General features: G+C 41.8%; 1 protein-coding gene across 1 annotated transcript in view; it reads right to left on the reverse strand.

Moving 5' to 3' along the window:
• Positions 1–1,297: 1,297 nt before the first annotated feature.
• Positions 1,298–14,146, reverse strand: part of Hsd17b12 (hydroxysteroid 17-beta dehydrogenase 12) — a 155,423-nt gene continuing 142,574 nt past the window's right edge. Inside the window, exons 9-11 of the mRNA XM_075961500.1 lie at positions 12,717–12,782; positions 2,511–2,660; positions 1,298–2,238 (exon numbers count right to left, since the gene is read on the reverse strand). Coding sequence (XP_075817615.1) covers positions 2,134–2,238; positions 2,511–2,660; positions 12,717–12,782 — 321 coding nt within the window. The 3' untranslated portion in view covers positions 1,298–2,133. The remainder of the gene's footprint in view (positions 2,239–2,510; positions 2,661–12,716; positions 12,783–14,146) is intronic.

A 14,146-nucleotide genomic window follows, 5' to 3' on the forward strand; every position in this document is an offset into this window, starting at 1 on the left:
AAGATATGTAAATGTACCACATTTTCTTTATCCATTCTTTGGTCAAGGGGCATTTAGGTTGTTTCCAGGTTCTGGCTATGACAAACAATGCTGCTATGAACATAGCTGAGCACATGTCCTTGTGGTATGATTGAGCATCCTTTGGGTATATATCCAAAAGTGGTATTGCTGGGTCTTGAGGAAGGTTGTTTCCTAATTTTCTGAGAAATTGCCACACTGATATCAAAAGGGACATACCAGGTTGCACTCCCACCATCAATGCAGGAGTGTTCCCTTTACCCCACGACCTCTCCAGCATAAGTTGTCATAAGTGTTTTTGATCTTGGCCATTCTTACAGGTGTAAGATGGAATCTCAGAGTTGTTTTGATTTGCATTTCTCTGATGGCTAAGGGTGTTGAGTATTTCCTTAAGTGTCTTTCAGCCACTTTAGATTCCTCTGTTGAGAGTTCTCTGTTTAGGTCGTTACTCTATTTTTTTTTTATTGGATTATAGAGTACTACACAGCAAAAAAAAAAAAAAAAATAACGACATCTTGAAATTTGCAGGCAAATGGATGGATTTAGAAAACATCATACCGAGTGAGGTAACCCAGACCCAGAAAGAAAAATATCATATGCACTCACTCATAAGTGGATTTTAAATATAAAGCAAAGAAAACCAGCCAACAATTCACAATCCCTGAGAACCTAGACAACAATGAGGACCTTAAGAGAGACATACATGGATCTAATCTACATGGGAAATAGAAAAAGACAAGATCTCCTGAGTAAATTGGGAGCATAGGGACCATGGGATAGGATTGAAGGGGAGCGGAGAGAAAGGGAGGGGAGCAGAGAAAAATGTAGAGCTCAATAAAAATCAATAAAAAAATAAAAGAGAACAAAGATATACTTTTCATAAAGCTAAATGTATCATATCTAAATAATTATCCTATATTCTGAGATTATTTGTTCCTAACTGGTCAATGCTAGAATACTTTACACAATGATTTTAAGAGCAGATAGCATTTTGTGTATGTATGTTGGGGGTGGGGACGTGTTTTCCTAGCTGGTGAAACTAACAGCTTGAAATACTGAAACACTTCATCAATTAATGTTTTAAAAGCAGGTTTGCTGGTCGTTCAAACGAGGAATTGCAATCTGTGCACACAATGATGGTCCTTGCATATTTCACAGTACTGAACCCTTCCTAGTGACATCCCTGTGTATATCTTGATGCTTACAGTCAGTCTTAGCTTACTTTATGGCAGTGTAACTGGGGCTTTAGTTTCCATCATCAAAAAATACTTTCATTCAATACCAGTTACATCATTTTTTATTAAAAGCATATATATGAATTCTAATGGAACACCAACTTAGAACAAGGCCATTCCCATGGCCCATCACTACCATAGAAGGAGTCTGTCGGGTGCAGCGCAGACATGAAGAAGGCTGGGTGTCCACGCAGGCTGCTCCTGGATCCCAGTGGCACCAGAGGATGCTGCTGGTCTTGATGTACACTTCGACCTATTTGCCTTTACATTTCAATCATATTATACAGTGCTCAGCATTTACATACATTTGAACAGAGAAGACATAAGATGTGTTACAAGGATGGCATGTGTGGAGTTATATGTCAGAAAGAACTCTGTACTTCGATTCTCTTGATGTCATTAGCTACTCTAGAGAACTTTTCCATATAAATACAAGAGCTGGGACTTACATTTAGAAAACCTTAATCTATGTAAACTGCATTGTGTCCACCCATAACAAATCAACAAAGCCCCGTTCCCTCTAATTTTAAAGAACAAAAAAGTAGCTAGCCCTTACACTCTATAGTAGGTTTCAGACAATACATAAGGTGATCATTGGCATGCTGTCTACTTCTGTCATTCTGGGACTTGTTCCTTTCTGTCAAAGTGTTCTCATTCATTCAGCAAGAGCATATATACTCAACTTCAAATTACTCCTGGATGTATCCAGAATTCATATTAAAAGCCTCTAAAAGGAGCTTGTTTTCCTACAATTATGCCAACATTTGGCCATGTTAGTAATTACTGAAACAACAGTGGAGATTCTGGGAGCAGACAGCACCCTGGGTGAACATGTACAGGTCCAAGCATCTGGCCAAGGGGCTCAATGACTCATCAACACTTAGTTCCTCTTGTTTTTCTTCAGATTGCGACTCCGCAAGGACTTGTTTACACCCATCACTATTTTAAAATAAATCCAACGAGGCAAGATTGAATTTATTGACCCCTAGGGAAAGAAATGGGGAGATACATAAGCACAGCCCACAACTGAGCTAAACCGAAGCCGCCTGTCAGCCATCTTTCATTTCTCTACACTATTACTTATAGAGATTTAAAGTTCTTAAATATACAGTTTGAAATAAAATATAAATTAGTCTATTTTAGGATTAAAGACATGTACCACCTTGTCTGGCAAAGTATACATCTTGATTCTAAGAGATCAAACAGAAAGAAAGGTCCAAATTGAAAAATATGTTTAAGATCCAAAAACATACATACCATGAGAGCATGGACCATATACCCCATGGTCCGCGACTGCAGACCCACCGTTTTGATTGCAGACTTCACAAACGTCTCTGCAGAGGGCTTATCCAAAGTTGGCTTCCGTATTTTCGCCAGTTTTGTAGCTACAAAGTATGGCAGGACACTCTAGAAAGGATACATACACACACACAAACAAAACAAAACAAATCATGCCATTAGGAAGGCTATCAACTCACAACCGAGGGTGATGATGCCTGACCGTTGGTGGCAACAGAAGAATCCTCATGACATCTAGAGTTTGTATCTTTAGAGAGAGGGAAAGACACACTGCTGTCTAAAGTTGCCTTCACAGAACATATAGCAGCAAAATCATCAACTGTAATACAACGACCTTGGGGCAAAATAGAATTGGAGGCCGGGAAATAGTAAAAATAAGCAGAAACAACCATTTCTGAGTCTTTAAAAGGAAAGCAGCGAACAGAGATATGGGAGCCGAGGCTCAAAACGCCTTTCCGTCCTGGTCAAGCGGGACTGTGCTCTGCAGTCAAGCATGAGGTTTCTGGTGTCTGACGGAGAGCACTGCTCTACTCCAGCACTCCTGGGGAATTAAGTGTGTTATCAGCTTTAGTCTCTCAGGGAAACATGTCACTTCCCTAGCTCACCACTTCTCATCCTTCATGTCCTCACATCCTGTTCCTCAAATCCCATAAGCTGCTATTGTTAAGACATCTTTTTTGACCCTAAGTTTGGGGAAGAGATAGTGTAGTAAGAAGAAAATACCCTGGATGACAAAAGTCGCACACCAGGACAGGTGTAGGGTTGTGAACATAAACATGAACTTTTCATGTACAAATGCTAGGTTCTCCATTACATATGCACCCAGTATTTTGGGTGTGACAGAACACAAGGGACCGCCATCATAATGACTCTTGGACCCATGATGAGAGGTACCTTCTGTGATCCAAAAGACCTCAGGAGTACAGTAGTTCACAAACACTTGTTGCCATCACGGTGTGAAAGAAGGGATGAATATCGCTATCTAAGAATCGCTATACCAGGTCAAGATGTGGTTAAAATGAAAAATGTTCATACCATAAATAAAGGTGAGGTCTCTCCACACTTTGGATTTCTTTCCTGCTGGGAGTGGAAGGAATGACCCTGCATCTCTTTGGCAGTTTGCATATAAATATATTTTTTAAACAATTTTATATTCTTCTCACTCCCAACTATAAGTCAAAGAATATAGCTTATAGTCCTTAATGTGGGAGTTAAACTCTAACCATACATTAGGAGTCCAATTCCTCATATCTGGTGCGACTCTCCGTCTTGTTCAGCCTCATAGACTACGTTACTATCACTAGAGCACATCAACAGCAGGGCGGCTCTGATTATGTACTTTGGCTTCTGAGGATTTATTTATTGGTATTATTAGTACATTTGTCTCTTTTTTCAACGAGTAAAGTGTTTTATCCATTTTGTTCCGTCAGTATGAAGATAGACTAGGCCGTCTCAGGCTGATGTGCTGTGAACTGTGGGTCCAATTGTGAAGTTCTTTGCTCACCACCTGGAAGAGCCAAGCAGGGCGGAACGGTGTGCATACAACTCTTGACACTAGGTGACAATATGCATGTGCACAGCTTCCTCATCCTCCTGACTTAGGCTTCCCGGTTAAAAGACTGAGAAGACAGTCTACGCGGGGCGCTGGGGTGTCTTGAGCTCCAGTGAGGCCAGTCTGTGACTAGGCCTTTCACCTGTGCATAACGCTTTGCACCTTTCTCTCATCTGTTTTTCTCTCTCAGGAGATGTAAGCGGCATTCACTGGACTATTTTGATAGTGCAGAATTCAGTTGCACTGCCTGAATGAACCACATGGTGGCACCACAAGATAATGCATGGATTTAGGGTTCAGTTAGCCTGTGGTGGGGTTCTGAAGGAGCCTCCAGCTACGGGAGGCAGGGAAAGACATGCGTACTTGGGAATTTCTGGTCAAGCTATATTTTCCCAACTAAGAAATGGAAATTCTAAGCTGGAAGGCTTGCTTGGGCACACACCTTGGATATACCAATGTGCCCAACAGTGGCCTTCTGAAGTATGAGGGGTGCAGAGGTGACAACCGCCTTGGGACTAAGCCCTAAAGGAAATAGAGGGTTTAAGTAAGAGATAAAGGAACAACAGGATCAGAAGAGTTGTGAAGAGCAAGGCACTCCCGGGGAATTGCAAGGACTCTGGCAGGGTCCAAAGAAAACAAATCCAAGCATGGGCGAGTCTAGCACACGATCAAAAAGAGTGCTGTATCCACCTCCGTTCTCAGGACCAGGCAGTAAGGAACAGCTCATGTGAGGAGCACTGAAAACACCGAGGCCCTGTCCTCTGAGCCAGCATTTGAAATATTCTGAAGCTTAAGCAAGATCATCTATCTCAAAAGCAAGCCCATTGATCTAGCTGTGAAGGATACTAAAAGGCACATGCAAAGTATAAAAATGGAAAAGTACAGTGTTTATATCAAACCACCACCAAGGTAAAGAAATGCCCAAGAAACAGTAGTTAATCCATCCTCTACCTATGCAGGAAAGCATTATGGGAAACAAAATCAGAAATATGACTGTACTTCTACAGAAAGTTTTTCAGCAGAATAAAACTGAAAAGCCACTTAAGCTCAACCAATCACCATTACAAATTTTTCCCTTCAGAAGCAGCCTGACCCTGACAGCCACAGCTGCAGGTGACTACCCTAGTCTTCAAATTAGAATCTCAAACTGGAAATAATTAGTTAGGCCACAAGACAGAGCTGATGATGCTATGGCTCTGCACAGCTTATTAAATAAAAGTCCCTGCAGACCACAGCTTGGTATATTTGTTCCCCTATTCCCTGGAGTAGATTGCTTAGACTGTGGTCTTCACAGAGCACATGCTCTAGAATCTTGGCTCGGGGCAGGAAAGACACTATAACCAGATGCCATGGATTGTGGAAAGAAGATGGCCTAAAGACACATGGCAATATGTTAAGAATCTAACACCGAGTCTTGGAACTTCACATGGCAGAGCCAACTGTGAACTAAATAAGGCTTCTCAAACCTAAAAATGGTTAGAACTTTCTGTGATAACGCTTTGGGAAAATGTGAACCAAGGGTAGCAGACTTTGCTCTTTGAATAAGATTCTACATGTGGCATCTAACTGTGTTAATGTGCCTTCTCCAGGTCCGTGGGGCTCCTCCCTCCCTGATAGGTTCCTTACCTTTCTTCTGGTCCAGCAAAGTAAAGAAAGTGCATAGCAAAGCCAGCTCCAGGGCAATTTCAGCATTAGGCTGACAAGAGTTGGCACACAGTCTTTTGTTTTATTTCTTGTCCAAGTTGTATATGATGTATGTACTTGTTAGAAGAGTGCATGTTCAGATGTCTTTCTTTGATTACTCTCCACTTTTACTTTTGAGGGCAGGGTCTCCTGTTAAGCCTGAGGCTCACCAACAGGCTTCAGGAATCTGCCTGTTTTTCCTTCTTTCCCCAGAGCCACCAAACCCAGCTACACTTCACACTTAATCACTGAGCTATCTCTCTATAGCTCTGGGGTTCCTATGAGTTATTTTTTAAATCTGTGTCTTCACCTAGAGAACCTTTAGGATCAGAAGTTCCCCAGAATACCTGAATGACTAAACACATATCATATAGTTCAGCTATTTACATTTCTCTACTGTGAGCTTTTCCATATAAGCCCTTTTGACTTAGTGGCTACAAAGAACTTAAGACAATTCTAGAAGATGTGAGGTAAAGAAATCTTTCTGATGATAGATTTGTCTGCAATGGAAATAAATTATAGCATTTCAGCCCAATATTTTGTGCACAAAGAAAATCTTAGATACACTCTGGGTACTACTGCTCCTACAAAGAACCTGCTTTCACACAAATGGAACGTGCATGCTAATTGTACAAAAATGGAGCCCCCAATTTTACAGACAAATGTGCACTGCACTGATGGCAGAGGCTTTATCTGAGTTAGGTTATCAAGAAAGACCGCTCAGATAAGGTCATATTTGTGTGATGTCCCGACATTCCACAGGCAGAGGCTAACCCAGGAAGATCTGACTGCAGCCAATCCAAGCACCGTGGGTACCAAAATGTAGAATTTTACTCTGAAGGACATGAGAAGCTTTGGTAGAATTTTAAGCAGGGAAATGAAATGACTGGCTTTGCTTTACCAACTGCCTACAGTGAGCAGACAACAGACTGTCAGCAAGGACAACAGTAGAGAGGGTGTTCTAGTTAGTGTTGCTATTGCTATGATAAACACCATGACCATAAGCAAGCTGGAGAAGAAAGCTTATTTCAGCTTAGTTATAGCCAGTCCATCATCCAGGGAGTCAGGATAGCAACCCAAGCAGGGCAGAAACCTGGAGGCAGAAATGCCGAAGTCATGGGGGAACACTGCTTACTGGCTTGCTTCTTATGGCTTCCTCAGCCTGCTTTCTTACAGCACCAAAGACCATCAGCCTAGAGGTAGCACTGCCCACTGTGCGGTGTCCCCATCTCCAGCCCCCATCAATCACCCATCAGGAAAATGCCTTACAGGCCAATCTGGGGGGTCAGGGGAGGCATTTTCTCAGTTAAGATTCCTTCTTCCCAAATGACTCTAGCTTATGTCAAGCTGACAATCTAGCACAGGAGGCCAGATAGGGAGGTAGTTCAGGGTAAGATACAGTGGCAGCTGAGATTAAAGGAGCGGCAGTGATGTCACACCTCCAGGACAGACTTGACTTGATACCCAGTCAGTGACCCGATGTCTTAGAGAGACAAAGAGGCAGTAGGGTAATAGCAGAGGAAATCAGACCAGCCTGAGCTCAAATCTGGCTTGCTACATCCTATCTACATGACCTTGATCCAAACTTTCAATCCCTATCCAAGTGGGAACAACTGCAGTTCTTTTCTCTATTGGGAAGGGAATCAAATCAATAGGCTCAGTGTGAGGGTTGAGCCCTAGCATGTACTAGCAATTCTCTTCTAAGTTTTCTAATGATCAGAAGCAATGATTTTGCCAGGCGGTGGTGGCATACACCTTTAATCCCAGCACTCAGGAGGCAGAGGCAGGCGGATCTCTGTGAGTTTGAGGCCAGCCTGGTCTACAATAGCTAGTTCCGGAACAGGCTTCAAAGTTACAGAGAAACCCCGTCTTGGAAAAAAAAAAGGATCCATCTCAATCACTGTACTCTATGAGAGGTATAGAAACAGGAAGTTCCAGGGGAAAATCTGCCTGTGGAGGATTCATCTGCTGAACACACAGTACTCCTTTCAGCCTTTGTTATGTAGATCTTCTGGCAAAGGGCACAGGAAAAGGGTCAAGAAAAAGGCGCATTGCTGGCAACAATGGAGATTTAACTGGTTGGAGTCCATTTTCTCCAAGCAGGCACAGCTGTGTTCCCAGTAGAGTCCTGTATCACTTTCCATTTCTACCGGACTCCATGTGCACTGAGAACGCCCGTCATGTCTTCTACCATCAGCAGTAATTACCCAGGAGGATGCATGCGGATTTCTGTTTTCAACTTCTGTAGCCATTTCTCAACATTCAGATTTTTGGCTCTTTGAAGCCAATAGATTCATGATTACTATAAGCAACAACAACAAAATCTGAAGTTTATTTTTTTATCTTAATTTGTCCCATTTGCTTTAAATCTCACAGAAGCCAAATCCTTTTTGATTAAAAACATGTTTTAAACTGAATTAACTATCAGCTCTCATCACAAAGACCAAAGCGCTGGAAGGCAGCAGCTTCATGGAGTATGGAGCCCAAAGGGTTTCTTCATGGTATTAAAGAAGATTTAAATGGTGTATTCTTTGGTCTTGCTAAGGATGAGAAAAGTCACTTCCACTTCAGGCCGGCTGAAACCCACAACTGTGCTCTCCAGGTTCGCAAAGTCCCATCCCACTTTCTCAACTTTCCTCTCATACAAGATCAGACAAAGTAAATCCTAGGGGTCAATTTCAGTTGGCAACCGATTTCTTGGTTTACAACACTTTAGGATCATTTTCCCGGGCACAGGGAGAAAACGTGTGTGGTGCAGACATCTCCACCACTGAGAAGCAAGGCCTGCAGACTCACAGTCTTGGGTTTACATAAGCCTGGCTCAGTAACTTCCTACACTTTCTGCACCTGCTGAGATGCACAAGTGCCATTAGTTTCCACAGCACTGTGACACCAGGGAACCACCACAGCCTGTTTTCTTGTTCCCCGTTTTTCTTGCTACTATATCCCCAACTGTCATTCCAAAACTCACACTCGCCATACTTCCTGACTGAAGAAATGTGAAACATAATACACAGACTCTTGCTTTGGGCCCACTGATGGGTGAGATGTTTAAATGTCTTCTTCCTCTGAGGGCCTTGAGGCAGGGGTTGTGAGTCTTATTTACTTTTGTCACCTCACTGACAAACAGCAGACACCCACTGACTTTAAGCAAGTCATACAATTGTTAATTTTTATTTTCCAATCTGCAACATGGGGTCAGGTTAATATCAAGTTCAAATGAGGAAATAATGAGTGAGCATAAGATATTATAGATACTGTATAAATTCATGTTTCTTCTCTATACTTACTATTACTTCCCAGTTTTTGATGTCTTTATATGTTACATCTTTCATCCCATTTGTCTTTAGAAATTAAGGCTTAAAGCAATAGAGAAATTTTGCATAGGTCAGATGACCACCGAGCAGTGACAGTGGACTGCTGACTCTGCGCTCAGTGTCTTTTCCTTCCTGTCTCTAAGTATACAGGTGATAAATGAGGTTTGCATAAAACTAGACTGGACTAAGAGAGTGTTGAAGTCACCGTGCTTTCATTTTGACTGTGGCTTTGAAATGACTAAATCCAGACGGATTATCTCTTCATAAGGCAAGTTTGTGAAGAAAGAGCATAGGGTGCTAAATCTAAGGTAAACTATGTAAGAAGTAGGATATTTGCATGTTTTAATGAGTCTCCCCACTGTTGGCTTATTAGTACCACAGACAGAGATTTCTGCTCTCCTGGGTGATATCCTAAGAAGGACACAACAGTATATTTCTTCTGTTGTGGGTAGAAAAGTATAGCCTGAATCTAGCCAGGTATATGTATCAGATGAGCCCCAAATAAGGGATACTCAAGACAGAAGAGTGGGGAGGAGTGCACTGTTCTCCCAAAGTGTCAGTGGCATGGAAGAAGTGACAGAGTCCTGGCTGAAGGAAACCCAAGAAATAGGAGAATGGAATACCTAATTCTAGACTGAATGCTTTGCTAGAGAATAAAACATTACCAGAGCAATGGCTGGGAACATAGCTCAGTGGCAGAGCACTTGTCTAGCGCTTGCCGAGAGCTTCTACAATCCCCAGCACCAGCTAAACACAAGAAAACGGTACAGAGGGTGACAGAGCTGGGCATGAAGATGCACGCTTGCAATACCAGCACTCCAGAGGTAAAAAGACAGGAGACAGGAGGACTGAGTTCAAGGTTGGCCTGGGCTATATGAGAACTTGTCTCAAAAAGTAAATAAATGAACAGGTAAAAAATCGACACAGATGATCTATTCAATAACATTATTTCAACATTCAATCACAAGTTGTTAATTCTATTTTGACAATCTTATTTTTAGATGTCCACTCATGAATTTGAGGCAAACTGAAACAATATATGCAACTTACTCTCTAATGATAGATGGAGTCAAACAATAACAAAAATGAAATATGGGCAAATACATGAGGGTGGTATTTCTTTGTCCAGTTTTTATTCCTATAATTTAAAAGAAAAACTTTAAAATTATCTATAAATCAAAATGACTGAAGAAGGAGACCAAGAGGACTGTGAAAGCTGAGTTTTGGTCCCAGGTATTTCACACTTGCTCAGCATTCATTGCCAGTGACTACAGGGCAGACAGGAGCCAGGGACTATGGCCCCTTCTTGTCAGTTAGACTGTGGGTGAGTTTTTTCTTTGAAGAATATATGCATTTAAGTTCCCTTTGCCCCTTCCCATGGGTCTTCAATTGTAAGAAAATAAAAATATTACCAACGCCGAGAAAGCAGCTCTGTTTAGGAATACACTGCAACCTGGCTTTAAGAAGGCAGAGGCAGGTACATCTTTGTGAGTTCAAGGCCAGCCTGGTCCATACAGGAAAACAATTCCTCAACAAACAAACAGCCACTTTAATGAGCAGGCCAAGGAAAGGCCATGAAGCAGCAGACAGAGGCATGAGAGGCCCAGGGAAGAAGGGAAACAGGTTGAGTGTCTTTGCCTGAGACACAGACTGAAGGCAGATGGGCTGTGATCTGAGCCTTGACAAGGCATGGACTCCTAGGGCTTAGGGACAAAGGGCACTTGGAGGAAATGTGGAACAGACCTAGGAGTTAGCCATGGGTCCTTCAAAACATGAAGAAGACACCACACAGTCTATTCTAGCCTGAACATCGGTAGGCAAGAATGCTAAGAGCCTTATGGGGTTTGAATTTAATACTAAACTTCAGGTACAGCCACCTGAGGCCAGTGAAAGAAGCCACCGTACCCGATCTGGGTGTGAATGAGATCACCCGAGAAACATGGGATGGAATCCAAGGTGGAATAAGCATTCAATTCCCCAATCTGGAAGACATATGCCACCCAGAGAAAAATGGGTAAGTTTCAGCAATGAGCTCTTTTTGCTTCATTCAGTGGCTTGGGACTTATTCCCACAGTAAGATAGTCATGCTTTTCTTCATAAACGTGAGTTTTCTTTTTCTTAACAAATTCATTCTAAATTTAAATCTTAAGAGAATCTTAGGAAGAAAGACGATGATGGATGAAATTAAATAATTTAAAAATCATGAATGGGAATAATACAAGCTCATCAAAATATGATATTTCAGAAGGCAAACACTAATGTACTTCGGGTGGTTGCTAGTCATATCAGGCTAGTAATATCAGGCACAGAATCCAAGGAAACTAGCTTTGAGGAAAATAGGTGTGAACCAAGCAAAGGTTACCCCCAGAACTGCTTTCTGTGTTCTCAAGGCAACACTACTTCATGTCACTGGAGTCTTCAGGGTACCAGCCAATGGACCTTTAGAATTCCTGTAGAGTCGCAGTGGGGCTTTAAAATGACTAAATTCTCCAGAAAGGCAGCACTGTAACACTGATGGCACAGGAACCTCACCTCTTATCAATGTTACTGGTTCCCCCCCACCACCAAAATACAATCTACAGGGTGATCCCAGTTACCAGTATTACAAATGGTATCAACATGGAAAGGCATAAAACTCAGGATTCTACAAAACCCTGTCCTCCCCAATGTAGCCTATAATTATGGGGAGCTGAAAATTAAACAATACCAAGTCAGTGGTCCGTAGATATCCCTAGGAAGTAAGCTAGGGAGAGGGCTTGGAAAGATGAAGGAACATTTGCCTTGCTCTTCCTCAGGATGGGCGGCTTAGCTCCAGTATTACTGAAATAAAAAGGCTTAGAGAGCACAGCTAGAGAAGTGTGAGGCCCCTCCTGATTATCTGGCAACAAACAGCCTAGCACTTCCTGGTTTCATCATTTCTTGAGCATAGATGGGTAAAGTAGCCTAGGGTGAGAACAAAGGCTTTAACAGCAAACAGACCTGTATTTTAGTCCTAGATCAACATGGAAAAATAGGTTAACTGTCTTAGCCTCTATCCCCACATTGGGCTATGCAAAAAGAACCTAAGATGCTACACTAAGTGATCTGATCACAGAAGACCAAACACCGAACGGTTCTATTCAGAGGATGGACCAAGAACAGGTATCACCAGGGAGACAGAAAAGAGAACAGTGGTTGTCAGGGGCTGGGGGAGAGAGAAGGGAAAGTTAGAATGGTGGCAGTGACGGCTCAACAGTGTGAATATGCTCATGCCACTGAACTGCATGCTTACAGATGCTGAAAATGCTATGTTCTATGTTATGTATTTCCTACCACAATTTTAAAGAGTCAGTCAAAATAAACCATGAGAATAATAATAATCATTCACAAAAATGATGCTTCAATTGCTGACATTTAGTTCTAGTTCAGATAGCCTAGTTAAAAATTTGAGAGGCTAATTTTTAAAAACCTAGACCTAGGAACATAAGGGAAAAGAAACCATGTCTCTAAGGGAGTGCTCACGTCACAATCGCTTACTGAGGAATGTGATTTTCTTTCGTTGCCAAGACAGCAACTGTTGCTGTGGAAACCACACAAAAACAGGGATACTTAACTGAAACAAACTCCACTCACCTGCACAAAGATGCCCTTGCTCTTATACTCCTCATGGAGGCACTGAGAGAAGAAATCTACAAAAGCCTAGGAGAGAGGTGGGAGTGAGAAAGAAAACACATATATTACATTAATCTGCCTGGAGTGTAGCCATAGAAACAACAAAATAATAAATTAACCATTTAACACTACTGTTTCTAGTCATTCCTTTCATTTCAAATGCAGAAGAGATAAAAATATCTTAAAACCTCAGGAGGTTTTTCTACCATAAATGACATTATCTTACCAAATTTAATATTTAACCAATTTTGACTTAATTATAAAAGGTTCCTCCCCCCAGAAAATTATCCCCCAAAAGGAAAAAATTCATTCTATAACAAAGGATATGCTTCCATTTTCTACTTGCCATTCTACCAGAAACCTAGAGTGAATTCTGTTCAGCTCTGTTTTGCTGCTGGGTCCTGTGACACTGCATGATTTGAGAAACCCATTTGTAAACTGTGCCAGCCACTTTTCAAATGTGGACTCAGTATCAGGCTTAAAATGCCAAGTTTAATGACAACCCAATGATGGTTTCTATTGACAACAGTCTACCTCTGTGGAGAACAAACCAAATACTGGAATTCTAACACAAGATGTCATGTAAACTGCTGACAGTGTGTGTCAGCCACAGAGAAGGCAGGCAGATCATGGGGCTGAGGGGCTGTACCAGAGCTCAGAAGACAGGAATGACTGATTTTCCTCATGTGAAAAGGAGGTGTTTTACACTTTTCCTTCTCTGACAAACAATAAGTTCTTATAATGTATTATGATTTGCTTATTTTCCCCTAAAGGCTTACTTAATTTCAAACAATTAAATGGTTGTTCTTTTCCCTTCGGAAATGTTTTCCATGCCTCAGTGAAGTATCTGAAGTTGAGGCTATTGGCCTGTAGGCAGGAGAAGATACAGTCAGTCTAAATTATGATCCTATCAGCAATGTAAGGAAGTGAATGACAATGATGTATGATGACACAGAGTAGCAGAATTCTAGAAAACATGGCAGAATATTCACACTGCTGTTGGTCTATTTCTTGTCTGCTGAGTATATGTGTGGTGCTGGCAGGATGCAAGTCCTTGTTCATGTTACCAACACTCTTGACTTTAGACTCATTAGTATTAGGTTCTATCACTTGGGCAGACTGGTTTAGGCTAGGTCTCTATGGAAAGCATAAGTGTCCCTGTTAAAATCAGCAAACTACCAGGGAACAAAATCAGTAGCTGTGATACACTGGTATTCCACTTATAAGTCTACATCTATCTGTGGTATTCCAGAAACCCATGTGGGGCACCTTGCTGTCCTTCTTGGTCCGCTGGAAAACTACCAAGCATAGCATTTCAACAAAGTTGAAGCTATAGTAACTGCTTGGACTAAAAGTCACCCCTCAGCCTTATACTGGCTTCATTGACTGCA

Source organism: Microtus pennsylvanicus, chromosome 2 (assembly GCF_037038515.1).
Source record: "Microtus pennsylvanicus isolate mMicPen1 chromosome 2, mMicPen1.hap1, whole genome shotgun sequence".
NCBI classification, from domain to species: domain Eukaryota; kingdom Metazoa; phylum Chordata; class Mammalia; order Rodentia; family Cricetidae; genus Microtus; species Microtus pennsylvanicus.